This window comes from Pristiophorus japonicus, chromosome 1, assembly GCF_044704955.1.
Source record: "Pristiophorus japonicus isolate sPriJap1 chromosome 1, sPriJap1.hap1, whole genome shotgun sequence".
NCBI lineage: Eukaryota > Metazoa > Chordata > Chondrichthyes > Pristiophoridae > Pristiophorus > Pristiophorus japonicus.
Genome location: NC_091977.1, coordinates 94,251,903 through 94,267,414, shown reverse-complemented (window position 1 = coordinate 94,267,414; position 15,512 = coordinate 94,251,903). Strand labels below are relative to the sequence as shown.

The 15,512-nt window shown below is 44.6% G+C and overlaps 1 protein-coding gene across 4 annotated transcripts in view; it reads right to left on the bottom strand.

The window, feature by feature from the left end:
* The window catches only part of auh (AU RNA binding protein/enoyl-CoA hydratase), a 414,205-nt gene that overhangs the window by 146,269 nt on the left and 252,424 nt on the right, over positions 1–15,512 (bottom strand). For 3 of the 4 annotated variants that reach the window (XM_070881740.1, XM_070881730.1, XM_070881721.1), the window contains one exon: positions 8,451–8,543. The exons of the other annotated variant lie outside the window; for it this stretch is intronic. In XM_070881740.1, coding sequence (XP_070737841.1) covers positions 8,451–8,543 — 93 coding nt within the window. The remainder of the gene's footprint in view (positions 1–8,450; positions 8,544–15,512) is intronic. 4 annotated transcript variants of the gene reach the window in all.

Sequence of the window (15,512 nt, the reverse complement as noted above, 5' to 3'; positions counted from 1 at the left end):
ATAAGATTATGAGGGGGCTTGACAAGATGGATGCAGAGAGGATGTTTCCACTGATGGGGGGAGACTCGACCTAGAGGGCATGATCTTAGAATAAGGGGCCGCTCATTTAAAACTGAGATGAGGAGAAATTTCTTCTCTGAGGGTTGTGGATCTGTGGAATTCACTGCCTCAGAGAACTATGGAAGCTGGGACATTAAATAAGTTTAAAACAGAAATAGACAGTTTCTTAAATGATAAGGGCATAAGGGGTTATGGAGAGTGGGCAGGGAAGTGGACCTGAGTCCATGATCGGATCGGCCATAATCGTATTAAATGGTGGAGCAGGCTTGAGAGGCCGTATGCTCCTATTTTCTATGTTTTTATGTTTCTATGTATCAACATTGTCGACAGGTCCGTTTAATCTTGGGATCGAGACCGTGCCGGTTTTCGGATTTTGGACCTCGTTGGCGCTCCTCACTGCTTGGCGATTCTCCACTCCTCGCTGCCCACTGATCCACCAATCCTCGCCACCGGCCGATCCTCCACTCCTCACCTCCAGTCATCCCCCGCTCCTCGCCGCCTGCCAATTGCCCGCTCCTCACCGCCCACCGATCCACGCGAACCCCTGGCGCTGCATTCTTTACCGGTTTCCTCGTCCCTCGCTGTCGAATGTCACCGGATTGGAGATGCCCAGTGGTTGGGTCGCCGCCATCTTGGCCACTTCCCTCACTTCAGGTACGAATCTCAAATCCGAAAACATAGTGACGAAGCAGATAACTAGTCCGGCCCGCCGGTTTTTGGACAATAATTCCGGATTTTATGTTACTGAATATCAAATGGTATTTTCTCAAAAATGTCCGGTTTTCGGACAATTCCAATTTTCGGACAGCTGGATTTGAGACGTTGTACCTGTATTTATTTCAGCATTTTAAAAACTTGCATCATACCTCACCTCAGTCTCTTTTCTTTAATGGAAACAAGTTCAGTTCTGTAAGCCTTTAGTCATAACTAAAATGTCTTGATTTTCAGATCACTCTTTTATCCTCTTCTCTATGTCAAGCTGGCATTATACAAGGACAACCTTGCATGCATTTTGCCTTCCCTGCAAGATTATCCCCAAACTAGAATCCCTCACCTGGAGCACTAAAGAAAAATACATTTGTTTGAAATAATAAAAAGGTGTCACAGGCCCAAAAATAGAAGTTTTAAAAAAAAGAAATCTATGAATCTCTCCATAAATGTTCTTAAAATGTCAGATAGTTGCTTGAAGAGGACTGCTTCAGGATATGGGGAGTGAACAAGGATTGGATTAGATGGCTGATGAGGTGAAAAACACTGCCACATGTTTGATTTACTGAATGGCCTCTCTGTGCTGTTACACTCCATGGTTCTATGACTAATTCTCCCTTTTTGATAATTGAATAGTAGAACTAGCCATCAAACCTCACCTCTACCATGGAAAGATTTGAGCAAATACTGTGTGTGTTGTGTGTGTGTGTGCATTTGTTTTTGTGTGTGTGTATGTACGTCTGTCTGGGTCTGTGTTTATCTGTATGTGTGTGTGTGTGTGTATGCACGTTTATATCTCTTTTCCTTTTATCTTTTCCTCCCCACCTAGCCCACCTTCCCTCCTTCCCTCCCACTCGGCTGCCCGCTGGTTGTAGAGATGCCTGCAGGTCAGAGCGTTCCCAGGCTTCGAGATTCAGGGTTGTGTGCATGTGTGTGTGTGTGTGTGTGCTAGGCCCATCCAGCAGGGCCTGGTATCCAATCGCCTTGGCTCCCCTTGCCATTGGACCAAGACCTTGCTCTGTCAAGTTCGTGTGGTAGCTGGTGTGCAACAGCCACCCCACGTTAAAAGAATTCACGCACAGGCATCTTCCAACCTCCTAAAATGAAGTTCGGGGCCTGCAACGTCGGGACCCTCATGGATAACCCCATTTAGAATTCTTATTAGTGTGGATGTAAGTCATCCTCGATTCCGGGGGACAGCCTAAGAGTAGAGCGACTGAAAAGTATTTTCACTTTTCCACAGAGACCTGCTGAGTATTTGCAACATTTTCTGTTTTTATATTATATACAGCATTCTTTGCAGGACCGGAACCAATGTCCTCGGGGAGTGTTTGCTAGTGCTGTTGGGGAGGAGTTAAACTAATACGGCAGGGAGATGGGAACCTATGCAGGGAGACAGAGAGAAATAAAATGGAGTCAGAAGCAAAAGATAGAAAGGAGAATAGTAAAAGTGGAGGGCAGAGAAACCCAAGGCAAAAAACAAAAAGGGCCACATTATAGCAAAATTTTAAAACACAAGCCTGAAGGCTCTGTGCCTCAATGCAAGGAGTATTCAGAATAAGGTGGACGAATTAACTGCGCAGATAGCAGTTAAAGGATATGATGTAATTGGCATCACGGAGACATGGCTCCAGGGTGACCAAGGCTGGGAACACAACATCCAGGGGTATTCAACATTTAGGAAGGATAGACAGAAAGGAAAAGGAAGTGGGGTGGTGTTGCTGGTTAAAGAGGAAATTAATGCAATAGTAAGGAGGGACATTAGCCTGGATGATGTGGAATCGGTATGGGTGGGGCTGCGGAATTCCAAAGGGCAGAAAATGCTAGTGGGAGTTGTGTACAGACCACCAAACAGCAGTAGTGAAGTTGGGGACAGCATCAAACAAGAAATAAGGGATGTGTGCAATAAAGGTACAACAGTTATCATGGGCGACTTTAATCTACATATTGATTGGGCTAACCAAACTGGTAGCAATGCGGTGGAGGAGGATTTCCTGGAGTGTATTAGGGATGGTTTTCTAGACCAATATGTCGAGGAACCAACGAGAGAGCTGGCCATCCTAGACTGGGTGATATGTAATGAGAAGGGACTAATTAGCAATCTTGTTGTGCAAGGCCCCTTGAGGAAGAGTGATCATAATATGGTAGAATTCTTTATTAAGATGGAGAGTGACACAGTTAATTCGGAAACTAGGGTCCTGAACTTAAGGAAAGGTAATTTCGACGGTATGAGGCGTGAATTGGCTAGAATAGACTGGCAAAGGATACTTAAAGGGGTGACGGTGGATAAGCAATGGCAAACATTTAAAGATCACATGGATGAACTTCAGCAATTGTACATCCCTGTCTGGAGTTAAAATAAAACAGGGAAGGTGGCTCAACCATAGCTCACAAGGGAAATTAAGGATAGTGTTAAAGCCAAGGGAGAGGCATATAATTTGGATGGAAAAAGCAACAAACCTGAGGACTGGGAGAAATTTAGAATTCAACTGAGGAAGACTAAGCTTTTAATTAAGAGGGCGAAAATAGAGTACGAGAGAAAGCTTGCAGGGAACATAAACACTGACTGCAAAAGCTTCTATAAATGTGTGAAGAGAAAAAGATTAGTGAAGACAAACGTAGGTCCCTTGCAGTCGGATTCAGGTGAATTTATAATGGGGAAGAAAGAAATGGCAGACCAATTGAACAAATACTTCGGTTCTGTCTTCACGAAGGAAGACACAAATAATCTTCCGATTATACTAGGGGACAGTAGGTCTAGTGAGAAGGAGGAACTGAAGGATATCCTTATTAGGCGATAAATTGTGTTAGGGAAATTGATGGGATTGAAGGCTGATAAATCCCCAGGGCCTGATAGTCTGCATCCCAGAGTACTAAAGGAAGTGGCCCTAGAAATAGTGGATGCATTGGTGATCATTTTCCAACAGTCTATCAACTTCGGATCAGTTCCTATGGACTGGAGGGTAGCTAATGTAACACCACTTTTTTTTAAAAAAGGGAGCGAAAACAGGTAATTATAGACCGGTTAGCCTAACATCAATAGTAGGGAAAATGTTGGAATCAATTATTAAGGATGAAATAGCAGCGCATTTGGAAAGCAGTGACAGGATCGGACCAAGTCAACATGGATTTATGAAAGGGAAATCATGCTTGATAAGTCTTCTGGAATTTTTTGAGGATGTAACTAGCAGAGTGGACAGGGGAGAACCAGTGGATGTGGTGTATTTGGATTTTCAAAAGGCTTTTGACAAGGTCCCACACAAGAGATTGTTGTGCAAAATCAAAGCGCATTGTATTGGGGGTAATGTGCTGACGTGGATAGAGAACTGGTTGGCAGACAGGAAGCAGAGAGTCGGGATAAACGGGTCCTTTTGAGAATGGCAGGCAGCGACTAGTGGAGTGACGGAGGGCTCAGTGCTGGGACCCCAGCTCTTTACAATATACATTAACAATTTAGATGAAGGAATTGAGTGTAATATCTCCAAGTTTGCGGATGACACTAAACTGGGTGGTGGTGTGAGCTGTGAGGAGGACGCTAAGAGGCTGCAGGGTGATTTGTACAGGTTAGGTGAGTGGGCAAATGCATGGCAGATGCAGTATAATGTGGATAAATGTGAGGTTATCCATTTTGGGGGCAAAAACACGAAGGCAGAATATTATCTGGATGGAAAAGGGGATTAGGAAAAGGGGAGGTGCAACGAGATCTGGGTGTCATGGTTCATCAGTCACTGAAAGTGGGCATGCAGGTAAAGCAGGCGGTGAAGAAGGCAAATGGCATGTTGGCCTTCACAGCTAGGGGATTTGAGTATAGGAGCAGGGAGGTCTTACTTCAGTTGTACAGGGCCTTAGTGAGGCCTCACCTGGAATATTGTGTTCAGTTTTGGTCTCCTAATCTGAGGAAGGACGTTCTTGCTATTGAGGGAGTGCAGCGAAGGTTCATCTGACTGATACCAGGGATGGCTGGACTGTCATATGAGGAGAGACTGGATCAACAGGGCCTTTATTCACTGGAGTTTAGAAGGATGAGAGGGGATCTCATAGAAACGTATAAGATTCTGACGGGACTGGACAGGTTAGATGCGGGAAAAATGTTCCCGATGTTGGGGAAGTCCAGAACCAGGGGACATAGTCTTAGGATAAGGGGTAGGCCATTTAGGACTGAGATGAGGAGAAACTTCTTCACTCAGAGAGTTTTTAACCTATGGAATTCCCTACCGCAGAGAGTTGTTGATGCCAGTTCATTGAATATATTCAAGAGGGAGTTAGATATGGCCCTTACGGCTAAGGGGATCAAGGGGTATGGAGAGAAAGCAGGAAAGGGATACTGAGGGAAGCATAGAATGATCAGCGATGATCTTATTGAATGGCGGTGCAGGCTCGAAGGGCCGAATGGCTTACTCCTGCACCTATTTTCTATGTTTCTATAAATGTCAGCCTAGATCATGTCACGAAACTATCCGGGGTCAAAATTGAGGACCGCGATTTTGGATGATGACACCGACTGAAAGGTGATTTTACCATCAGGCGGTATTCACCGCCTCAAATTGCCAAATTCCGATTTCTGCCCAAAGATGAGAGAGCAGCGCTAAAAGTGGCGTTGCATACTCATCCTCGGGCGCCAAAGGACCAGTAGCTCAGTGGGCCCACTGAATTTCCCGACGGTAGGCTGCCGGCATGCGAGTTGAAAAAACTGAAAAAAAAGTTTCCAAAAATTTCTCTGACCCACACCCACACTTCCCCACTAGTGCCATTATTACAGCTTTTCCAGTCAGTACAACTACCACTGTTTGGCCACCGAACCTACCTAATTACACGCGCCAAGAGGGCGTTGCACGTTCAATGACGTCACCATGTGGGTGGTGGTAGAGCGCGTAGTGGTACCTCTTGGCGCCACTCCCACTGCCCAACTAAGTTTCTCTGGAGGTGAGGAACCCACTCTGCAGCGACGGTGAGTCCTTTGTAGCCTGTTAGCCGCCCCTCTCCAGCACTAACGAGTGGCGTTCTCAACTGAATTTCGACCCGTCTAACTTTGCAGGACATCACAACTGAGCTAATCTTTCCCTCACCTGATGTTCACTCCAACAATACTGAGGGACTGGGTAATAGGAACGTAGAGTTGGGACTCATCCTAACACTGGTGAATGGCAAAACTGATTAGGTTCTGCGGCGAAAGAGTCACCCACGTGCACACAGAAGGCAAAGTATTGACTTGTATCATTTTAACATTTCCATATGCATAACTGCTTCTGGAGCTTTGTCTGGAAGAAGGTTAAGACTCTTTAACTAGTGTTTACATGGGTCTTCACATAAGAACATAAAAACATAAGAAATAGGAGTTGGGGTAGGCCATTTGGCCCTTCGAGCCTGCTCTGCCATTCAACAAGATCATGGCTGATTTTCTACCTCAACTCCAACTTCCCACACTATCCCTTAATTCCCTTAGTTACCAAAAGATTAATGACCTCTGTCTTAATTAATGACCAAAGATTCACAACCCTTTCAGCGATCAGATCAGCCATGATCTTATTAAAGCAGCCTACTCCTGCTCCTATTTCCTATGTTCTTATGAAGAAATTTCTCCTCATCTCAGTCCTAAATGGCCGACCCCTTTTTCTGAGACTGTGACCTCGTGTTCTAAATTCCCCAGCCGGGGAAACATCTTCTCAGTAATAACCCTGTCAAGCCCCTTAGGAATTATATATGTTTCATTTAGATCACCCCTTATTCGTCTAAACTCTAGGGAATATAGGCCTAGTCTATTCAATCTCCCATACTCTTAGGGCTGGATTTTCGTTTTTAGTGATTTCGGGGTGGTAATGGCGGCAAGGCGGTCCTGATACCGCCCAAAAATAGTTTGCACCTTCTCCTGCAAAATTCGGCAAGAAATGAGGTTCCATGATCAGGTGTTACACAAGGAAGTTTTTGCGCCCCATCCGAAAAAGAACGGTGTAAAAGAGGTTTCATTGATTTAAGGAACTTCATTGTTATTCAATGCCCTGCAACATTCCATTATGTATTTTATGGCTTTATTTTGATGGTGGAAGATTTTGTCACTTTGTTGCAGTAAAATTTATGATTCATCCTTTGCCATTGGTGGCTTGTGTATCATTCCAACTTTCACTGGGGATGTGCCTTTCTGGGATCACATAGCGTGTCCAGTATTAGGTCCATTTCGGAGAACTGGCCCATTATGAGCTGGCGACGTGTGACTCTTGGTCCGACAGCATCTCCACGCTGCCTCCCCGTGGATGGTGTGGCTATCCAATGGGGGCCTCTGCAGGCTCCTCTTTGTCATCCTTCTCCTCATGCAATCCCCACTGGCAATGCCTGGCCCCTCATGATGGCCAAGTTGTGCAACATGCAGCACACTACAATGAATTCGAATACCTGTTAAGGGGAGTATTGAAGGCTGCCTCCAGAGCGGTCCAGGCAGTGGAATATTTCTGTCATCACTTCCTTTAGGAAGCGCATTCTTCTTACACACTGCTCATCAGAGAGCTGGAGGTATGAGCGTTGATGCCTGTAAACCAGTTTGGGGTAAGCCCTCCTCCCCAGACATCTTCAGCCTCTCCTCATCATGGGCCGAAGCCAGCAGCTCTTCTTCTAACTTGATGCCGCCTGGCAATAGCAACCACCATGATACGCTGGCGAACTAGTAATGTCCCCATTAAATTCTCTCATGGACCAAAGGCACATAAAAGTGCCGTTTGCAAGTCGGAGCTTCACGCAGCGTGCTGTGCCCAACCGCTGCGGTCAATGGGACCTGTGATGTAGGATTCTCATCCCTCCATTTAAATACGCCGCCAATACCGCCTGCTGCACCCTAGTTTTTCTGACGTTTCCTGGAGTTTAATGAGACATTAGGGCTGAATTTTGCGACTGAGGCACTAGCGGAGAGTTGCATGACAATTGACGTCATGATCTCAGTGAAACTAGAGGGCGGGAGGTAAGTTTTTGCGCCGCCGCAAACCATGAGCCGAATTTACCGGCAGGGCGCTAATAGCCGGTGTTATGCCTAGAAACACCATTTACTGCCCCTCTGGAATGCAAACAAAGGTGCAAATGAGCCAAAAATCCAGCCTTTATACTCGAAACCCTTTATAACAAAAGCTAACATACCATTTGCTTTCCTAAATGCTTGCCGTACCTGCATGTTAACTTTTTGTGATTCATGTACAATGAAAGCCATGTCCCTCTGAATTCAAACATTTCCAGTCTCTCACCATTCAAAACATATTCTGCTTTTTTGTTTTCCCTACCAAAGTTAATAATGGGCAGTAATGGTATAAAAACCCAATAATGGGCAGTAAATGGGCGGAATGTTGCCTAACGTGGTGTTATAAAGGACTGTATGAGTATAATGATCTCGAAATGGTTCGAAAGACCAAATACAACTCATTGTTATCCAGGAAATGTTTCATTATTTTCTGCAATGAGGAAGTGGAACAACTCATGATCGATGGATAAACATTTTAAAATTATTGGTACATTTCACTATGTCAGAGATTAAATGTTAACATTTGAATTGATATCCTTTCATGAACAAATTTCTTAATTTCTGCGAGTCTATAACTACTCTCGAGGGTTTCAAATATATATGGAAAGCTTTACTAGCAAACTGCCGTAAAATTTCATTTTTTAACCACTTGCTTATCATATTTTTTTTAGGAATCATCTCTTACCAGCCACACGAATGTCACAGGCTAGAGCCATTTCTAGGCCTCCTCCTAAGGCAGTTCCATCAAGTGCAGCAATTGTGGGCATTGGAAGGTTACCTGTTGTATATACAAAAATAAATTTTGTAATATGAAAATTGTAAAGGTGAAAATAACATTCCCTTCCGAAGCTGATCACCTTTATTTCAATTTTACATCGCTGCGAAGTAGAAACTACTAAAGTTACAGTATAGACGAACCACAACATGAATGTATACTTTTGTTATAAGGAAATCAAAGGCACCCTAAGCTAAAACATTTTACCCAATAGCTTCAATTCAGATACACTAAAGCAATTATATATTCTTGATTATTAAATAAACATTTTTGGATGTTGTTACATGATAAGTCCATCTACATGCAAAAGGATTGGCTTTATCTTTTCTGGAAGAAAAGCTGATCACTCGCTTTATTGATTGACTTGCACATAATCATCTCGAAGAGACTGTCATGGTTCAGGATTATTTTTGAACATTTTTCCACAGAAAGGATTTGGACACTTATATTTAAGGGTTCTGTTTTAAATGTTTAAAAAAGACATGGAGATTAAGTGCTTAAAATGTTAATGAGTTAGGCTTTAAAACTGTTTCCCCAATAAGACTTTAAATAATAAACAATTTGTTAGCCTGATCAGTAATTGATAAACACATCAAATCCATTTTGTTGGGAAGTCTCTGGTCCCAGGCTTCAGCAGGGATTTTCTGGCATCGGCTTTTCTCTCCACTTGTGAATGCAGGGACATAAAGGTTAAGAACAGAGACACAGGAAGTCAGTCAAGTTTAAAAACAGCTGGCTGCGAGGGCAAGGTGTGGCCAAGTTCTGACATTTAACATGCAGAAGAGTAGTTAGAAGTTACCGTATTTTGTTTAAGTCGAGCAACAAATCCCAGAGGGTGGGAGGCATAGAATGTAAATTATTTTCTATTATTATATATTGAGGTCAATCTTTTTGATTTATTCTTGGGATATGGGCATCGCTAGCAAGGCAGTATTTATTGCCATCGCTGGTTGCCCTTGAGAAATTTATATTGAACTTTCTTCTTGAACCACTGTGATCCATATGGTAGGGAGTTCCAGGATTTTGACCTAGCAACAATGATAGCAAATAAAAGGTATGGGGGTACTGTAGTGATTATAGTGCTAGACTCGCAACCCACTGGATAGGGGTATAGTAGTGTCGTGGTTGTGTTACTGGATTAGTGATCCAGAGGTCTGGACTAATGATCTGGAGACATGAATTCAAATCCCACCACGGCAGCTGGGGGAATTTAAATTCAGTTAATAAATCTGGAATTAAAAAACTAGCATAGTAATGGTGCCCATGAAACTACCTATCTGTTTCACTAATGTCCTTTAGAAAAGGAAATCTTCTATCCTTACCCAGTCTGGCCTATATGTGACTCCAGACCAACAGCAATGTAGTTGACTCTTAACTGCCCTCTGAAATGGCCTAGCAAACCACTGAATTGTACTAAACCGTTATGACAAAGTCACTGTGAGAACACCTTCACAACAAGGACTGCAGTGATTCAAGAAGGCGGCTCAAGGGCAATTAGGAATGGGTAATCAATGCCAACCTTGCCCACATCTCACAAATGAATATATATTTTTTTTTAAGTGGTTATGAGTTCAAATCCCACTATGACAAGTTGCAGAAATAAATGCAATAAATCTGGTAATTTGTGTGCTGACACCAGGAAAGTAGCCAGTTATAAAGAAGCACAAATCAGACATCATACTTCAAGGATTGGCAAAGGAATAGCAGAAGCTATTGAGACACTCTTAAAAGATAAGCTTCTGATTCAGACAACTTGCACTCATGAGTATTAAGCGAGGTTGAATATACACCCTATCACACCACATCTCGGGCTAGCATTAAATGAACAGAATTCAGTACAAACACCTTATTTATACTAGTCGCAACCTTTACTATTTTCAAAATGTCAACATAATGAGGACACTTTTTTTGCACTGCCTCTTAACATAACATTGCTCTTTGAAATAAAAACAGAAAATGCTGGAAATATTCAGCGGGTCAGGCAGCAGCTGTGGCAAGAGAAATAGAGTTAATGTTTCAGATTGATAACCTTTTGTCAGAACTGGAAAAAGCTGGAGATGTAATGGATTTTAAGCAAATGCGGGGGCAGGGGAAGGGGAGGAAAGACCAGAAGGGAAGGTCTGTGATAGGTTGGAAGGCAGGATTAAATGACAAAAGGTAGACAGTACAAAGCAAAGTCTTTTGGTCATCAACCTGTATTTCCAGCATTTTCTGTTTTTAGTTCAGATTTCCAGCATCTGCAGTATTTTGCTTTTGTATTGATCTTTGAAACAAGGTTATTCATTTCTCATAGGATAAAATGTTACCACAGAGCCAGATAGAGCTCAGTCACTCTGCTGGCTACAAAGTCACTACAATTCAAAAGGGCATTGTTCGGCTGTGAAGCACTTTCGGATGTCCTGAGGTCATGAAAGGAACTACAGGTTGTACCTCTCTAGTCCGGGACTCTTTCATCCGGAAACATCCGTGATTGGGCATTTAGTTGGGACTGCAGGAGAGGAAGGAGCGTTTATTTTTTTTAAGTTTTGATCGGCTGCAATGGCTGATCAATCAATGTGTTCGGCGATCGGCTGGGAGCATCTGTCAGTCAGTGAGTGCATGCACAGGTGCTGAGGGAGCCATCCACAGGCTGCCATGGCACACATTCACACTGAACAGTATTTATGTGGCTGGTCCAGATACATTTTCTGGTCAATGGTGATCACCCTTATGGTGATCATCCTGGCACAAGTCTTCAGCACAACAGCCGGGATGTTGTCAGGGCCCATAGCCTTTGCTGCATCCAATGCGCTCAGCCGTTTCTTGATATCAGATTGGAGTGAGTCGTATTGGCTGAAGACTGGTTTCTGTGATGGTGGGAACCTCAGAAGAAGGCCGAGATGGATCATCCACTCGGCACTTCTGGCTGAAGATGGTTGCAAATGCCTTGTCATTTGCACTCACGTGCTGGGCTCTGCCATCATTGAGGATGGGGATCTTCATAGAGCCTCCTCCTCTTGTTTGTTGTTTAATTGTCCACAACCATTCACCACTGGATGTGGCAGAACTGCAGAACTTTGATTTGATCCATTAATAGCTCTGTCTATAGCATGCTGCTTCTGCTGTTTAGCATGCATGCAGTCTTGTGTTGTAGCTTCACCAGGTTGACATCTCATTTTTTGGTACACCTTGTGCTGCTCCTGGCATGCTCTTCTGCACTCTTTATTGAACCAGGGTCGGTCCCCTGGCTTGATGGTAATGGTAGAGTAACGTAGATATGCCAGGAAATTAGGTTATAGATTGTTGTGGCATACAATTCTGCTGCTGTTGATGGCCCACAGCACTACATGGATGCCCAGTTTTAAGCTGCTAGATCTGTTCTGAATCTATCCCATTTAGTCCGGTGGTAGTGCCACACAAAACGATGGAGGATGTCCTCAGTGTGAAGACAGGACTTCGACTGTGTTGTGGTCACTCCTACCAAGACTGTTACATCAATACTAACAATCTGGTAGTTTCATGATTTGTTTAACTAACTGAATTTAAATTCCTCAGCTGCCTTAGTAGGATTTGGACTCTTGTCTCCAGAGCATTAGTCCAGACCTAGTATAGTAACTAGGGCTCAAGTTTCGGCCTGACTTGCTCCTATTTTTTTGGAGCACCTAGTTTAGAATGGAGCATCCTAGAAATTGCAATTCTCGGCATTTAGTTTGCTCCAGTTCTAGTGTGTTAGAATAGTTCCATTTTAGAACAGATTTTGTTTTCAAAAGGGGGCGTGTCCAGCCACTTATGCCTGTTTTGAAAGTTTAGGCAGCTAAAACTTACTCCAAACTAACTTAGAATGGAGTAAGTGTAGATTTTTATGCGCTCAGAAAAACCTTGCCTACACTTAGAAATCAGGTGTCGGGAACGAGAGATGGGGGGAGGGGGTTTACAAACATTAAACAAATCACTTTTACAAATAAAGAGCCATCATCAATAATAAATGATAAATAAATCAATAGATCAATCAAAAAAAAAATCACTCAATAAATAAAAAATTATTCCTACTCACCTACTGCAGCACCGGGGAGAAGGGAGGGGTGGGGGGGGGGGGGGGGGAGAAGAGAGGGAGAGAAGAAAGGGGGGGGGAGAAGATGAACGGGGGGGGGGGAGAAGAACAACGGGGGGGGGAAGAAGATGAACGGGGGGGGAGAAGATGAACGGGGGGGGGAGAAGAAGAACGAGGGGGGAGAGAGAAGAACAACGGCGGGGGGGAGGAAGAACAACGGTGGGGGGGGGGAAGGAAGAACAACGGGGGGGGGGGGGGGGGAGAAAAAGACGACAAAGCCGGGCCCTGCCAAGGACTTTGGGCGGGGACGGCACGCAGCCGATGCCGGGCTGCCGCCGACAGTCGACTCTTCGGGCGGGGCCCACCTCCAGCGAGATGCGGGGCGGACGGGCCCCGCCGCCGCCGATGATGAAGCCAGGCCCTGCCAAGAACTTCGGGCGGGCCCCGCACGCAGCAAGTGTCAAGCCGCCGCCACTGCTGACTCTTCGGGCGGGCCCCGCCGCCGCTGGCTCCAACGAGGACTTCGGGGGACTTCAGGCAGGGCTGCCCCCAGCGAGAGACCGGGCGGGCGGGCCCCGCTGCCGCCGATACCTACGCTGGGCTCCCAGGAGGACTTCGGGCGGGACTGCCCCCAGCGAGAGGCCGGGCGGGTGGGCCCCGCCACCGAGGTAAGAGGCATCAGGCCACTCGGCCTGGGATAGGGGCGATGTCCCTTCGGCCTGGGATAGGGTCGTCGCCCTGGAGACAGGACGCACTGGGAGGGCCAGGACCTATTGCGCGTAGCTGCTGGCACTGTTTTTGGCGCAGAGCTGTAGCTCCGCCCCCAGCAGCTCCTGCTGCGCCGCGCTGAGGTGGAAATGGGCCTCCAACTATTGGAGAATCGCGAGGTAAGTATTCGGCGCAATTTTTGTTCGATAAATTAGGTGGGCCTCTCCAATGTGCGCCATTCTAGCGGGCGTCCGAAACCTGAGCCCAATACCACTCTGCTATGGCACCCGGTAGCATAGCCTGCCTATAGAACTGTTAATCACAGGGACTACTAAGAATTATTGGGCCTGCCCTCTTACAGGCTTGATCCAGGTTTTCACAACAATCAAAATCTCTACACCAGGCTGTCAATCACCTAGAATGATTGAAATTGAGTTGGAAGATTTGATTCATTATCTGTGACCTGGCAAATATTGGATAGACTATAATGTAACTTCCCAACAGTTTGCAGAAAACAGCTAGCAATAACTGATCTTAAGCCTGTGTGTACTGTGGCCAGCATTAAATCATTCAATAGATAATCTAACAAAGACAAAAATGCTTAATTAATTAAGTCTAATTGACAATTTTCAACAAAATTGATAGGATAGTTCCTTAGGATGGGAAAATGACTATCATTAGAAAAGAGACATAATATTATTAAAAAAGCATATGGAATCCTTGGCTTTATTCATAGCGGCATAGAGTACAATAGCAAGGAAGTTATGCTGAACCTTTATAAAACACTGGTTAGGTCTCAGCTGGAGCATTGTGTTCAATTCTGTCCACCGCACTTTAGGAAGGATATCAAGGCCTTAGAGAGGGTATGGAAGAGATTTACTGGAATGAGGGACTTAGTTATGTGGAGAGACTGGAGAAGCTGGGGTTGCTCTCCTTAGAGCAGAGAAGGTTGAGGAGATTTGATAGAGGTGTTCAAAATCATGAAAGGTTTTAATAGAGTAAATAAGGAGAAACTGTTTCCAGTGTCAGAAGGGTCAGCAACCAGAGGACACAGATTTAAGGTGATTGTCAAAAGAACCAGAGGTGCCATGAAGACAAATAAATTTGTGATCTGGAATGGTAATAGAATTCAATAGTAAGTTTCAAAATGAAATTGGATAAATACTTGAAGGGGAAAAAATTACAGGGCTATGAGGAAAGAGCAGGGGAGTGGGACAAATTTGATAGGTCTACCAAAGAGTCGCCACAGGCTTGAATGGCCTCCTTCTGTGCTGTATCATTCTATGATTCTATGAATACATTCCTGGGAAAAATTTAACAGTAATTTTGAAATTAATTGTCGGGAAAATAAAAACTCAACTACCCATATTCACAGCCACTCCTTAGACCGCTCCATTATCCATGGCCTCTCTACCCCCATGATCTTAATCACTGATAAGGACATCTCTGACGACATTCTTGTATCCCTCACCACCAACATCTCCTTACCCCTTTCTAATCCCACTTCCTCTATCCCTGTCACTGGAAAGAACTCTCCCCAAGTCATTTACATCTGCTCTTTCAAAATCCCAACTGTCTAGCCTTTGGCGTTTCACTTGCCATGATACCTCTAAAGCTGTTGATAAGTTCAACCACTCTCTCACCTCAATCTTTGATATCTTTGCCCCCAGTATAATCTTCACTGTCTCCATTCCGATTGTTATCTCTGATATGGCCCCCATCTTTACTCCCTCAAGTCGAAAGGCACAGATATGAGCATATCTGGGGCACGTGTCTCAGCCATCAATCACCTGATCTGCCTAGACTACATCAAGCCACAACTCACCTCTGCCAAAAACACCCATATTCTATGATCATACTGGACAGCAAAGATAACCCCACTTCTTCTCCTCTATCAACCGTCTCCCTAAAGTTATGACCATCCGACTTCCCTTCCTGGTTACCATGCTAGCTGACATATTGCCTATTAACAATCTCCTTCCCTTTCAAAACTGCCATCGTCACCACTATCTCCAAATCTCAAGTCCTTGAATGTGTTGGTGCCTCTCAAATCCATACTCATCTCTTCCCCATCTCTCCATTTGAATCGTTCCAATGAAGTGCCTGGGCCTTGCAAAGCATCAAAATGGCTCTAACCAAGGTCATAAACAACATTTTCTGTAATTGTGAATGTAGTGCATTATCCCACCTCAACTTCTCTGCAGCCTCTGACCTGGTGGACCACAATATCCTCC